The sequence below is a fragment of the Xenopus laevis genome, chromosome 5L (assembly GCF_017654675.1).
Source record: "Xenopus laevis strain J_2021 chromosome 5L, Xenopus_laevis_v10.1, whole genome shotgun sequence".
Lineage (NCBI taxonomy): Eukaryota > Metazoa > Chordata > Amphibia > Anura > Pipidae > Xenopus > Xenopus laevis.
In genome coordinates, this window is record NC_054379.1 from 131,710,635 (window position 1) to 131,724,278 (window position 13,644).

The 13,644-nt window shown below is 34.8% G+C and overlaps 1 protein-coding gene across 1 annotated transcript in view; it reads left to right on the forward strand.

Annotated features, from left to right (window-relative positions):
• The window catches only part of clstn2.L (calsyntenin 2 L homeolog), a 441,104-nt gene that overhangs the window by 425,273 nt on the left and 2,187 nt on the right, over positions 1 to 13,644 (forward strand). Inside the window, exons 12-16 of the mRNA XM_041563401.1 lie at positions 2,028 to 2,248; positions 4,777 to 4,947; positions 5,414 to 5,559; positions 7,421 to 7,538; positions 8,355 to 8,539. Of these exons, the coding sequence (XP_041419335.1) occupies positions 2,028 to 2,248; positions 4,777 to 4,947; positions 5,414 to 5,559; positions 7,421 to 7,538; positions 8,355 to 8,539 (841 nt within the window). The remainder of the gene's footprint in view (positions 1 to 2,027; positions 2,249 to 4,776; positions 4,948 to 5,413; positions 5,560 to 7,420; positions 7,539 to 8,354; positions 8,540 to 13,644) is intronic.

Sequence of the window (13,644 nt, forward strand, 5' to 3'; positions counted from 1 at the left end):
CAAAAAAATAAGAATATATCTAAAACCTCAAAACAATTGAGTTTTGCAGGGCAAAAAAATGTTTGTGTAAACCTTTAAAAGTCGGAATTGATTAAAAGTGGTCCAATGGGATCAGCGTAGCGTCTATTGAGTTCTATGGTACATCAACAACTTTTAATGGGCAAAGTTTTGTACAGGTATAGGATCACTTATCCGGAAACCTGATATACAGAAAGCTCTGAATTACGGAATGGCTGTCTCCCATAGACTCTATTTCATCCAAATCCGAATTTTTAAAAATTATTTCCTTTTTCTCTGTAATAATAAAACAGTATCTTGTACTTGATCCCAACTAAGATATAATTAATCCTTATTGGAAGCAAAACCAGCCTATTGGGTTATTTAATGTTTAAATGAATTTCTAGTAGACATAAGGCATGAAGACCCAAATTATAAAAAGATCCGTCATCCAGAAAACCCCAGGTCCCGAGCATTCTGGATAACAGGTCCCATACCTGTATTAAAATTGTTTGAAGTTTTTACGCTCGAATTTTTAAAAATTCAACTTGTAGTCAATTGCAGTCTAAAAGAACACCAGACTCCTCCAACAGGCACGACACAGTTCAATTATCTACTTACAAGACACATAGGGGGTTATTTATCAAAGTCCGATTTTATCTCAACATTTTGTGCTACAAACTCCAATCAAATCCACTCGGGTTTTTTACGCTTATTTATTATTACATTTTCTGGAGAATTTGCTTTGTGGGAAAAAATCACATTTTTCAAGATAACTTAGAAAACTTTGCGGTATTGCACAAAATCCAGCGCACATCAAAAACTTCTCCCATTGACTTATAAGCAACCTCGACAGGTCTGATTTTCTGATCTGGACTTTTTCATCCTCGGGGTTTAATAAATTCCGAAAAATTCATGATTTTTTAAAAGTCCGATTTTATAAAAAAAATATGCATTTTTGCATTCAGAGTTTAGTAAATAAACCCATAGGGTTTCAAGCAGAATCATAGCAATCTCTCTCATTTCTATTCCAAAGGTCTCGATTTAAAATCTTCAGTCCTCACAGTGTAATGGTTGATGTCACAGACTTTACACTGCAAATGACTATAAGTTGAAAGTCATGATTTTATGGTTGATATCACAGACATATAATAAGTTATTATGATATATATATATATATATATATATATATATATATATATATATATATATATATATATATTATATATATATATAATACACAAAAGCCATGAATATCTTGTAAATTATATCCTTATAAACGGTGAGTAGTGATGTCATCAGTTATAAACGGTGAGTAGTGATGTAATTTCTGTCACATGACTCACTAAAATTTGTGTATTATAATTAATAAAGTACCCCCAGCTGTAAAATATGAGGATATTATAAGTTACCTCGGAGTTCCATGACCTGTATAAAAACACTCGGCCTTCGGCCTCGTGTTTTTATATGGTCATGAAACTCCTCGGTAACTTATAATATCCTTATATTTTACAAGAGGGGGTACTTTATTCACTATATATATTCCAATCAAGAAAAAAACAGCACCAAGGGTCTTTAGAAATGAAACAGTTTGTATTATAACATATGTATCACCGACGTTTCAGTCCCTGTAGTTTTAAAAGCTTTCATGCTAAAAATGAAAGCTTTTAAAACTAACATAAGGAATTATGGGTGGAGAAATGCAAATAACTCCTTAACATCCCTGTGGCCAACTATGCATCTAGATCCGCTAGTTTAATAGCACAGAAATAGCCTGTTTCAATTTCTTTAGATCTCATTAGTGCAATATATTGGAACATAGCTTCTGAGGGGGTAGGACTTGCTGAGCAGCAAATCAGAGAAACACTAATGGCGGTCTCTGCTAGGAGATTTGGGATTTTGGAGCTACTCAGTAAATCTCTAAGATTAAAGATAAAACCATTGGGGCGATAGATTAATAAAGTTAAGAAGGTAATGTCATAGTATACCAGCAGTAGTGTTTCATGTTGAATATGTATTATTGGTTCTAGATGCTTTGGAGAAGATATTTGCATCACAATACCTGATATCGAAGCATATATTACGGTTGTCCAAACAAATGAACCTAAGATAACAGTCACTGGAATGGATCACTTTGCACGGCCAGCATCCGAGTTCGAAAATGCAAACGGTGTCATTTTATTGCCAGATATTCGAATAACCAGCACAGTTACAAAAATGGAGAAGAGACTGAGTAAGAATGTTGGAAAATGTAAGTGCCTTCTTTACAATTGTTATTGGGATCTAACCATATGGAACCGCTGTTATAATCTAGAACCACAAATGTTAAGACTTAACTAAGTAGTCATTCATAATAAAGGCGATGTGAGTTCATTAAAAAAATGAAATAACTTTTTTTGGCAAATATTATAATAATATTATTATAACCACCTGCAAGTGCAGTGTGCAAAGTGCAGTTTTCGGTGTATTTGCCTTGTGTTTTGCCTACAGTACATCTTTTTCCCCATAATTCCACTTTGGTCACCAGGAGAAATTGTTCCTGACACAATGCATCCAATTGTGCTTGCACTTTGACGTGAATTGCTCTGAAAATTCCTTCAATCAGGTTGCTATCACTTTGGCTCTTGCTGTTAAAATTAAGGGGCAGATTCATTAAGGGTCGAATTTCGAAGTTAAAAATACTTCGAAATTCGACCCTCGAATTGAAATCCTTCGACTTCGAATATCGAAGTCGAAGGATTTAGCGCTAAACTTCGTTCGATCGATCAAAGGATTTTTTTTGTTCGATCGAACGATTAAATCCTTCGAATCGAACGATTCGAAGGATTTTAATCCAACGATCGAAGGAAAATCCTTCGATCAAAAAAAGGTTAGCAAACCTATGGGGACCTTCCCCATAGGCTAACATTGACTTCGGTAGGTTTTATCTGCCGAAGTAGGGGGTCGAAGTTTTTTTTAAAGGGAAAGTACTTCGACTATCGAATGGTCGAATAGTCGAACTATTTTTCGTTCGATTCGTTCGATTTCGTTCGTATTCGAACGAATTTAACCAATTCGATGGTCGAAGTACCCAAAAAATACTTCGAAAATTCGATTTTTTTTCATTCGAATCCTTCACTCGAGCTTAGTGAATCGGCCCCTAAGTGTTTGTCTGGTTCCTTAGGCACAAGTCTGCTGTGTCTGTGTCGTCGTATTGACGTGGGTTGATCTGGGAAGCTTGGCACTACTGCCACCTTTGGAAGTAGAGGTAGATCCAGTGTTTCCCAGCATCAATAGGTGCATTGTGCTCAATTCAGAACCAGAGCAGCACTGAGCACAAATATACAGAAGTGCAAGGAGCACCTTTTGATGCAAGCAATTTTATTGGTGCAACAGAACTGGGAAATATGGAAACTGCATCTGCACTTGTAAATGCCCCCTGTTATGTTGTAATTTCACAGCTATGTACCAATCCAAACATAGAACAAAACAGTACAATTTGGCAACTTTAACTGCACTTGCAGCTGTAATTGACTCCTTTAATATTGGAGTTTCACAGGTTAACTACCAATCTAAATATACAGCAATAGTATCCCTTCTTAATTGCACATTCATGTTCTACCATTTGTTTCCCTCGTTTTCATGTAAATCATTTTATTGATTGTTTAAAGGGCAGGATAAGCCTCTATAAATCTTGTAGACCACAGAAAATCAAAGTACAATTTTAAAGTTGCACACAAATTTAGATCTCAACTATATTATACAACCTTATGACTAGCAGCACAAGGAAAACATTATTTCACCCTATTATTGCAAATTATATTGACTTCAGCTTGCATTAAATGTCCTTACTTGGTAATAGCATCCAGTATATAACTAAAGTTGTATGTACTGAAATGTGATGAATCCATGCATTCTGCTCTGTTGGTTTTGCTAAGACTTTCGATATTTACTAGACTTTCTATATCTTGCCATTATGTCTATGGCTTAAATAAAATTGTTTGCAGGTTAAAGGACCAGCAAAAAGAAAGTATTATATTATTAATGCTGAATGTATTTTTTTTTTTTTGATGGGGATGAGCAGGCCCAAAATATGATTGAGGCTTTCATTCTGTATTGCTGAAGTTTCTTATTAATGTTTTACTCATTTGAAATATGTGAAACTATTTCATTTGTCTAACCAAAACTGGTTATCTGAAATGAGTGGTTTTCCTTATTATATCAAATTAATTTCTATTTCATTTTCACATATCATTACTGCCCTGCAGAGCTAAGCTATTATTATTCCCCTTAAAATGATGATAGAAAGGTCAGTGCAATATTCATGTAGTAGTCTGCCATCAATTGCATGCAATGACTTTTGGCTTTCAGTGCTGTGCATACTCCATTTATTTAACGCCATAGGGTTATCGGCTTGGCTGAAGACCATTACACTTTATGTTCAGATTAAAGAACGCTGATATATTTAGCGTTAAATAGCTAAAAGGTTTCATATTCGGGCATGTAGTAAAGATGAAATAAACCAGAATAACAGATGCAAGAAGTGAAGTTTATGTTCTTTAAGTAAAACAAGTACATATCTGAGCCCGTTCGGACATATTCTAGTAGAAGGATAATTGAGAATATTCTAGTGTTTTGTGTTTATCTGTTTGTCATCTGGCTTGTTTCTCATTTTTTGTCTTACCGAATGTTAATTAATTCAATAGTGGAATGGAATCAGGCAAAGTTACATTACAACCAAGTCACTATTAATTAAATTATAAAATGGCAACAAATAATGTTAGGTTCCTTTATTCCCAGCTACTGCCCCAGTAGTGGTGGAAGAAACTCTACATCACTTGGACTTCTGTGATATTCTTGTCAGTGGGGAGGAGCTGGATGTCAAAAGGGAGTGCTTAGAGCTGGATCGCACTGTTCTCCAAGGCAAACATCTGGAGGCCACAAATTCTACTAAAGGGTACTCAATCTATGGTAGGATTTTTTTTTTTTACATTTTACGGATTAACTGTAGCTAATGCTATTTAGGATCATGGCCCCTCCAGCATACAGAGGTCCTTGCTAGTTCTTACCCAACACAGACTTGCTGGGTCACAACTCCCTTCAGTTGTCAGTAGAGCATGCGTTACATAAGACTCTCTTTCTCACATGGGCCCTTGCAGTAGGATAGAGGAAGGGCTACCCACACTGAGTTCGCATATACAAAACAGGTCTTTCAGTTGATTGACCACCAGCAGTCCTTGAAACAAATAGTTGAGACTATATTCTTAGGGGTTACTTCACAATTGCTATTATATGGATGGTATGAGACACATAAATACATAAGTACTATTTTCAACAAGTTTCATTAGTTATATGTGAACTAGTCCCCAGAATATATTCTTTGCAGAGTCCATGTGACATGTGAAAGAAATTATATGTATAGTCTCTCTTGTTTTAGGTGTGGGTACAATGAAAAGCTATGAGGATGTTCTTCAACAAATACGCTACCGGCACTGGGACTCTGCATCAATCTTTGGCCGGAAATTTAAAGTCAAGTGCTCTGAATTAAATGGGCGTTACACAAGTAATGAGCTTAACCTCGAGGTATGGTATCTATTGCTGTTGATTTCTGTGATTAATGTTAACTTTAATTTCTAAATCATTGATATGCCCTGAATAGCTTCCGCGTACATTAGTACTATGATGCCTCATGTTGTACAGGCCTTGGATGTGTATATAGTTAGAGCAATCGGCATGATCAAAATCGAAACAATTTATATTTGAAGAACTGAAATGAGAAATAACTGAAAAGACTTAAATATATACAGGTATGGGATCCATTATGCAGAAACCCATCTACCATAGACCCCATTTTATCCAAATTTAAGTTTCTAAAAATAATTTTCTTTTTCTCTGTAATTATAAAACAGTACATTGTAATTGATCCAAACTCATATATAATTAATCTTTATTGGAAGCAAAACCAGCCTATTGGGTTTATTTAATGTTTACACGATATTCTAGCAGCCTTAAGGTATGAAGATCCAAATTAAAGAAAGATCCATTATTGGAAAACCCCAGGTCTCGAGCATCCTGGAAAGCAGGTCTCATAACTGCTCAAGCAAGCCCTGTAACAATAATTTAAGTTTTCCCAAAATTCAGATAAATAATAGTGATGACAAACATTTATTTCAAGATACAGAATAACTTTGGGGGTAAATTCACCTTTTGGGGGGCACCCTTCCTTCATCAGAGCCTCCACTAATGTATGTCACTAACCAGTTCTGCCCATACATCTTAACATTATTAATTACATGTGCATGTATGCACACGGGGCAGATTTTAGCCCCAAAACCCTGACGTGTATATATATATATATATATATATATATATATATATATATATATATATATATATATATATATATATATATATATATATATATATATATATATATATATATAGTATGTGTATATATATATATATATATATAGTCCAGAAGTTCTTAACGCACACCGTAATGCATGATTCTGAGTCGATACCTGGGTGCTATCTTCAAGGGCAAAATTATCCAAATGTCGAACGAAAAAAAGATGCACACCAGGATTTGTGTACAAAAGTTTAAAAATCCATGTTTATTAAATTACATTAAAAAATTCGGCCAACGTTTCGGTCTGCTCCTAAGACCTTTATCAAGACTTTTGTAAACAAATCCTGGTGTGCATCTTTTTTTCGTTCGACATTTATATATATATATATATATATATACATACACACACACACAGATATATATATATATATATATATATATATATATATATATATACACAGTATATTTGGACTGAAATCCATGCAGTTAACTTCCAAATATTAATGTACAATAAACATCTTAAGCTGTATGGTATGTTAAGTGTATATTGTATTCATTGGTTACTGCAAACAGGAATGCATATTTATAATCCTAAAGGATATTTGCAAGAGTTTCCTTAACATCCAGGTATTTTGACATATGAGCCAAGCACAGTGGAACCAAAAAATTAAATGAAGTTGTAGCCCTAACAACTTTTGACATTGAAAGCGAGATTAATAACATCCAATATGATTACTTGTAGGTTTTAAGAACAAAGGTGGAAATCACCTCAGAGCAAATATGTTTTTGTTAGCTTGTTTGGTGATTTTTGGCCAGTCAGGCAGGTCCATTGGTGGCCCCCTTATATGAGTCAAACCTGCATGATCTCAGAAGATGATAATATAGTCACCACATTCTAGGCCCCTGGGCCATGCTCAGAACCTGGGATTAGAATTCCATTTATGTGTATAAATGTCCTTTGCCCAAGAGTTTGGAATCACTGTGAATTCTCCCAACACTCCCTAATTTTTATACACTGTTCAAATAGTCTTAATTCTAGTGATTTAGCCATGTCCCCCCAGGAGATATAAACTAATGCATTATATTCCAATCTAGGTCAATATACTGCACAATTCAAATTTTATGGAGCACGTAAATCACATGATGATACAGCCAGAGTTTATGCCATCACTGCAAAATCCAAGCACTGACTTGTCCAGGCACGAAACACGTGGTATGTAAAAATGCATATTTAATCCTCAAATAATTTGTGTAAATTAATAGGGAATAACAATAATTATTATACATATCCTAGAAAAAGTATGCCTTCAGTACAGATCTATGTATAGAGGGAGATCAAAAGAAAATGGGAGCTTCGCAAGGAACTAAAAGCTTATTTTTGTATTAGCAAATTGGCTAGTCAGGTGTCTTTCTGGTCCCATTTCATTTTTGTACATGCTGAGATGTGTGGAAACTGTGAGAAGAACAATTCAATTAAACAATCTGATTTCTTTGTGCGCTATCTGCTAAATTGCTGAGAAGCACAGGTGAAGTTGAGTAAAAATTGCAAATACCAAACACCAGAAAATCCATGCCTGTTTAAAAAAAAATTTGGCTCATCATTAGCTGGCAGTTTTAAAAAAGAATAATTTTGCTGGCTAACATTTTTCATTGTACAACACATAGTTGGGGTGGAATAATACTGTATAAAATGAGTGCAGCACATTTATACAGGGAATTTATATAAACTTCAGCAAAACCGCCAAAGTATCCATGTGGAATTGAAATAACCGCCAAAGTATCCATGTGGAATTGAAATAAAGCTATTTCCTGGTTTTATGTCAAAGAACTGCTAAGTTATTTTTTCCAACAGAGCGTATAATTGTATGTCAATCCCAGTGGATAAAGTAATACTCCTGCCATTTATGATTGGGTGCAAATAATTGAAAGTTTTACCCCTGTGGACCACAGATATTGATTACTGTAGAGTCTATCAAATTTATTTGATCTTTTTCCTAAAAAGTGTTTATTGACCTTCGTGTATTTTCAGTTTCTCCAGGTGCTACCGCCATTGTGTTAGTGGCCTGTGTCAGTATACTGGTTATTATTGTAGTTTTGGGGATCTTCAGATTGCGGATGGTGCACCAGCATGACTTCCAAGAAAAAGAGGCTGCAAAAGATAATGAATTAAATTGGGATGACTCGGCTCTGACTATCACAGTAAACCCAATGGAGGTGAGTACCAAACCAAATTAAGACATTTTATGCCTCCTACCCATTCCATATCAAAGTTAAAAAGAAAGAAAAAGGAAAGTTAAAATGGCTGGGGGATGCCAAATGTTAGGTAGCCCTAATTGTTTTATTTACACCTGAAAACTTTAGATGAGTGTTGCTAAAATGATTTTATACTCTATTTACACATACTATTTGGATTGATTTTTCAACAGACAATAAAGGTTTGGGGAATGGTGCATTGTGTTGTTGGGTTAGGTTGCTACAGCTTAATAATACATTCAGAAGTTGAGCCTTGAGATCAACTGGAAGCTGTCCAGTGTCACAGGAGAATTGCCAAGCTGACCAACTATGTTTGTTAGTTTGATAAATAACTAGATTCTCCTCTCCAGAAAAGGCAGAAAAACAAATTATTGCAGTCAAAATCATTGGGGGTAGCATCCTTATTTACAATAATCTTGTGCTACATAGAAGATGAATCTATGATCTCAGTTAATAGTGCAATGAGCTCTTCAAGGAAAATTTGGGGTACAGGCATGGGATGCTTTATCCAGAAACCCATTATCCAGAAAGCTTAGAATTACAGGAAGGCCTCTCGTATTATCTATTATAATAAAACAGTACCTTGTACTTGAACATAACTAAGCTGCACAGATCCATATTGGTAGGAAAAAACCCTATTGGGTTTATTTAATATTTAAAAATTTTAGCAGACGTTAGGTACAGTGATCCAACAGATAGACCCCTTATCCAGAAAACCCCATGCCCCAAGCATTATCAATAGTAGTTTCTATACCTGGGCAATATGTCCATCTTGTCTTCAATCCAGATATGTACCATAGAACTGAATTCTTTAGAAAACAAAATCGCTTATGTTGGCTTGGAAGGTGGAACGTTGGTTAAAAATGTCAGAGAAACCTAAACATAACAGTATCCCTGATAATATACCATATAAACTTTATGGACAGTGTTACATTCTGTACTATTATACATAGCAAGTTTTCATGTTTATTGTTCCTAGTACTAATGTGGTACACAGGACAACAGTATTATATAAATATCTTATTGCACAGATATTGGGGTTATTTGTATCATTTTGGATAGCCCACTGATTAGCGAAGGCATTATGGAAGGAGAGCTGGCTACAGGTATAGAATCCATTATCCAGAAACCTGTTATCAAGAGAGTTCCAAATTATGGGAAGGCCATCTCCCATAAACTCCATTTTATCAGAATAATCCAAATTTTAAAAATGATTTTCTTTTTTCTATGGAATAATAAAACAGTACCTTGTCCTAGATCCAAACATATAATTAATCCTTAATTGAGGCTAAAACAGTCTATTAGGTTTATTTATAGTGATGGGCGAATTTATTCGCCAGATGGGAATTTGCGGCGTATATGCGCGATTCGCCGCCAGCGAATAAATTCGCAAAACGCCCGCGAAAATTCGCCTAAAAAAATTCGCCGGCGCCGTTTTGCAAATTGTCAGTGTTTTGCGAATTTTGTGCGAAGCGAAACGGCGCAAATTCGCCCATCACTATTTATTTAATGTTTTAAAATGTGTTTTTCAGTAGGCTTAAGTCATGGAGGACCTAATTAAGACCCATTATCTGGAAAACCCCAGATCTTGAGCATTCTGGATAACTGGCTCCATATTGTACTGCAATATTGTTTTGAAGAAACATGTCACGACCAACAAGGCAGGGAATCGTCATCATCATGAATGTATAAAGTGCCAGCAAGTTATGCAGCACTTTATTTTAGGGGTCTTAAAATAATTTCACAAACAAGGGGTTACAGAGTAAAAAAAAATAAGATTAGAGAGACCTACTCGTAAAAGCTTAAAAACTAAAGGGTATCGCAAAAAAACAGAAAATGTGTGAATCTATATCGGAAAGCTGCTATTACAATTTCTTTGGTTGTGCAACATTGTCTAGTTGAGCCCCTTTAAGTATACTTTTTCCATAAATTTCCCTACATTATTGGTAACCATGCATTCATTTTAGCCCATTCCAAGGATGAATTTTCATCTGATGTAAGTGGATGCTCAGCACAATGCTGTCATTTTTCTTTTTAAATATTTTTTTCCTAAGAACATTTTATTACACAAGTGTACTTTCATTTAATGTGCAATCATTTATTGAGAAGCACAAATGATGTTCCATTTAGTACACAATACATTGTGATGATAAATAGCAATATAGTATTTCAAAGCAGATACAGAGGGAAAGGACATTTTAATAGTCTGAAGAAAATCGTCCTTTAACTTCTAGAAGTGTTTATTGTAATCACCAACTTAAATTCAAATGATTGTCAGTTATAAAGCGACAAAGTACAAATAAATGGACATGATGGGCATTGAATACTAGACATCTCTCAGGCTGCATGTATTTTCCTTTAATAAAAATGCACACTTTGTTAAAAATAGAAATGGACAATCCACAGTATTTTATAAGCTATACGCATTAAATTGCTTGTTCTTAAAGGAACAGTTCAGTGTGAAAATAAAAACTGTGTAAATAGATAGGCTGTGCAAAATAAAAAATGTTTCTAATATAGTTAGTTAGCCAAAAATGTAATGTATACAGGCTGGAGTGACTGGGTGTCTAACATAACAGAACAGAACACTACTTCCTGCTTTTCAGCTCTCTAACTCTGAGTTAGTCAGCGACTTGGAGGGGGCCACATGGGACATATCTGTTCAGTGAGTTTGTAATTGATCCTCAGCATTCAGCTCAGATTTCAAAGCAACAGATATGAACCAAGTGGCCCCCCTTCAAGTCTCTGATTGGTTACTGCCTGGTAACCAGGGTAACCAGTCAGTGTAAACCAAGAGAGCTGAAAAGCTGGAAGTAGTGTTCTGGCTATTATGTTAGACATTCAGTCACTCCAGCCTTTATACATTACAGTTTTGGATAACTACTATATTATAAATATTTTTTATTTCGCACAGCCTATCTATTTACCCAGTTTTTATTTTTACACTGAACAATTCTTTTAAAAGCTTACATTTTTTTTACATTTGGCTTAACTATCTATATGGGTGTAACTTGTGATTGCTTAACCCATGCATGTAAAAAGTGGGGATATCAGGGAGAGCATATAGACGATAATTCCATACACCAATGTGTTGTACAAAGAAAATCTACAACGTTGATTATCTAAATTTTAAGAGCAACGGTATACTAACTTTCCTATGAAAAGCATTGGTTTTCCATCCCCAGGACCAGATTTCCTGGGGACAACACACTTTGTGCTCAATAACACTGTGAAGAAGAAGAATGAGTAAAATAAAACTTTTAACAGTGAACAGTAGGGTTCAGAAGATCATGACTAGAAAGAAAATGAATCTGGTGCAGAGTAAAAACAATGAGAATAGGAGAAAGAAGAGCAGATAGCATTAAAATAAAAGATTGATAAGAGGAGATAAAGGTACCCTGCTTTGCCTATGATACCTAGGGGCCCATTTACTTAGTTTGAGTGAAGGAATAGAAGAAAAAAAACTTCGAATTTCGAATGTTTTTTTTGGATACTTCGACCATCGAACGGGCTACTTCAACCTTCGACTACGACTTCGACTTCGAATTGAACGATTCGAACTAAAAATCGTTAGACTATTCGACCATTCGATAGTTGAAGTACTGTCTCTTTAAGAAAAACTTCGACCCCCTAGTTCGCCACCTAAAAATTACCGAAGTCAATGTTAGCCTACGGGGAAGGTCCCCATAGGCTTAGCAATCTTTTTTTGGTCGAACAAAAATCGTTCGATCGATGGATTAAAATCCTTCGAAACGAACGATTCGAAGAATTTAATCGTTTGATCGAATGAATAGTGCTAAATCCTTCGACTTCGATATTTGAAGTCAAAGGATTTAACTTCGACAGTCGAATATCAAGGATTAATTAACCCTCGATATTCAACCATAAGTAAATTTGCCCCCTACTGTATTTTTATTTATTTTTATTTATATACCATTGACATATTAAAAATCCCTTTGTTAAAATATGGGTTATGGGGAAAGCCTACGTGGCCTACATTAGCATAGTAACTGTGGGGAGGTGGTCTGCTATACCCACCAAAATACTGTATATTAAGATGCAGCAAGGACACATTAGATTTATCTAAATAAATAGATATGTAAATGTTATTTAAAGAAGGAAATCTACTCTTTCCTAGTCAGCTCCTAAAAACTAACTTCAGAAATACATTGCCTTTAATTTGATTGTTTGTGGTTGAGACAGTATTTGAGAATTCTTTACACAAAATACGTTACATTAATATTTCAAGGAAAATTTAGTCTGTCTAAAACACAAGGTAACAGTAGTAGAAGTATTTTTCATAATTACGTCCCCTCTGTGAAAGCCTGACCTTGTTTGCCAGTTTATAGGCTGCATGGCTCATTGACTACTGTAAATGGACAATATTGTCCCCTGTTCAGAGAGTCTGAAATTATGAAACAGAGATACCCATAGTGTTTTTCTGACCAGAATGAATGAATTTTCACACTCAATTTGTGACAAAACTGAGAAATGCAAATTATAACAATATAGACAAAAGCACATGAATGATTTATCAGCTTCTATTAAATTTATAAAGATGAATGTACAATGAACCAGTAAAACAGATCGGAGATAGTTTCACTATGCTTTTATCAAGGGATATGGTTAAATAAGAGTCTGTCTGAGTTTAACCTCGAGACTCTTATCAATTTTGATACTTCTGTCTTTTAAACATAATATTTAGCATTTGGAATTCATTAATTTGGAATTAATATATAGCTGAATTTCTCTTTTGATCTAGTAAAATTTATGAATGTGTTATATCCAATTGAAAAGGCTTAGATCAACATGTAGGGGGCTATTTATTAATGTGCCAAAATTCGAGGTTTTACTATAAAATCCGAATTTTTAGTGAAAAAAAACCTTCAAATTTTTTGTGATTTATCATACTCCAAGGATAGAAAAAGTCAGAATCTGAAAATCCGGCATCTCAGACCTACCGAGGTTGTATATAAGTCAAGGGGAGAAGTCCCGAAAGATCCTGATCTGTGCTGGGTTTCGTGCAAAAACCTGAAGATTTAGTGGTTTTCATGAAAAAATCTGAA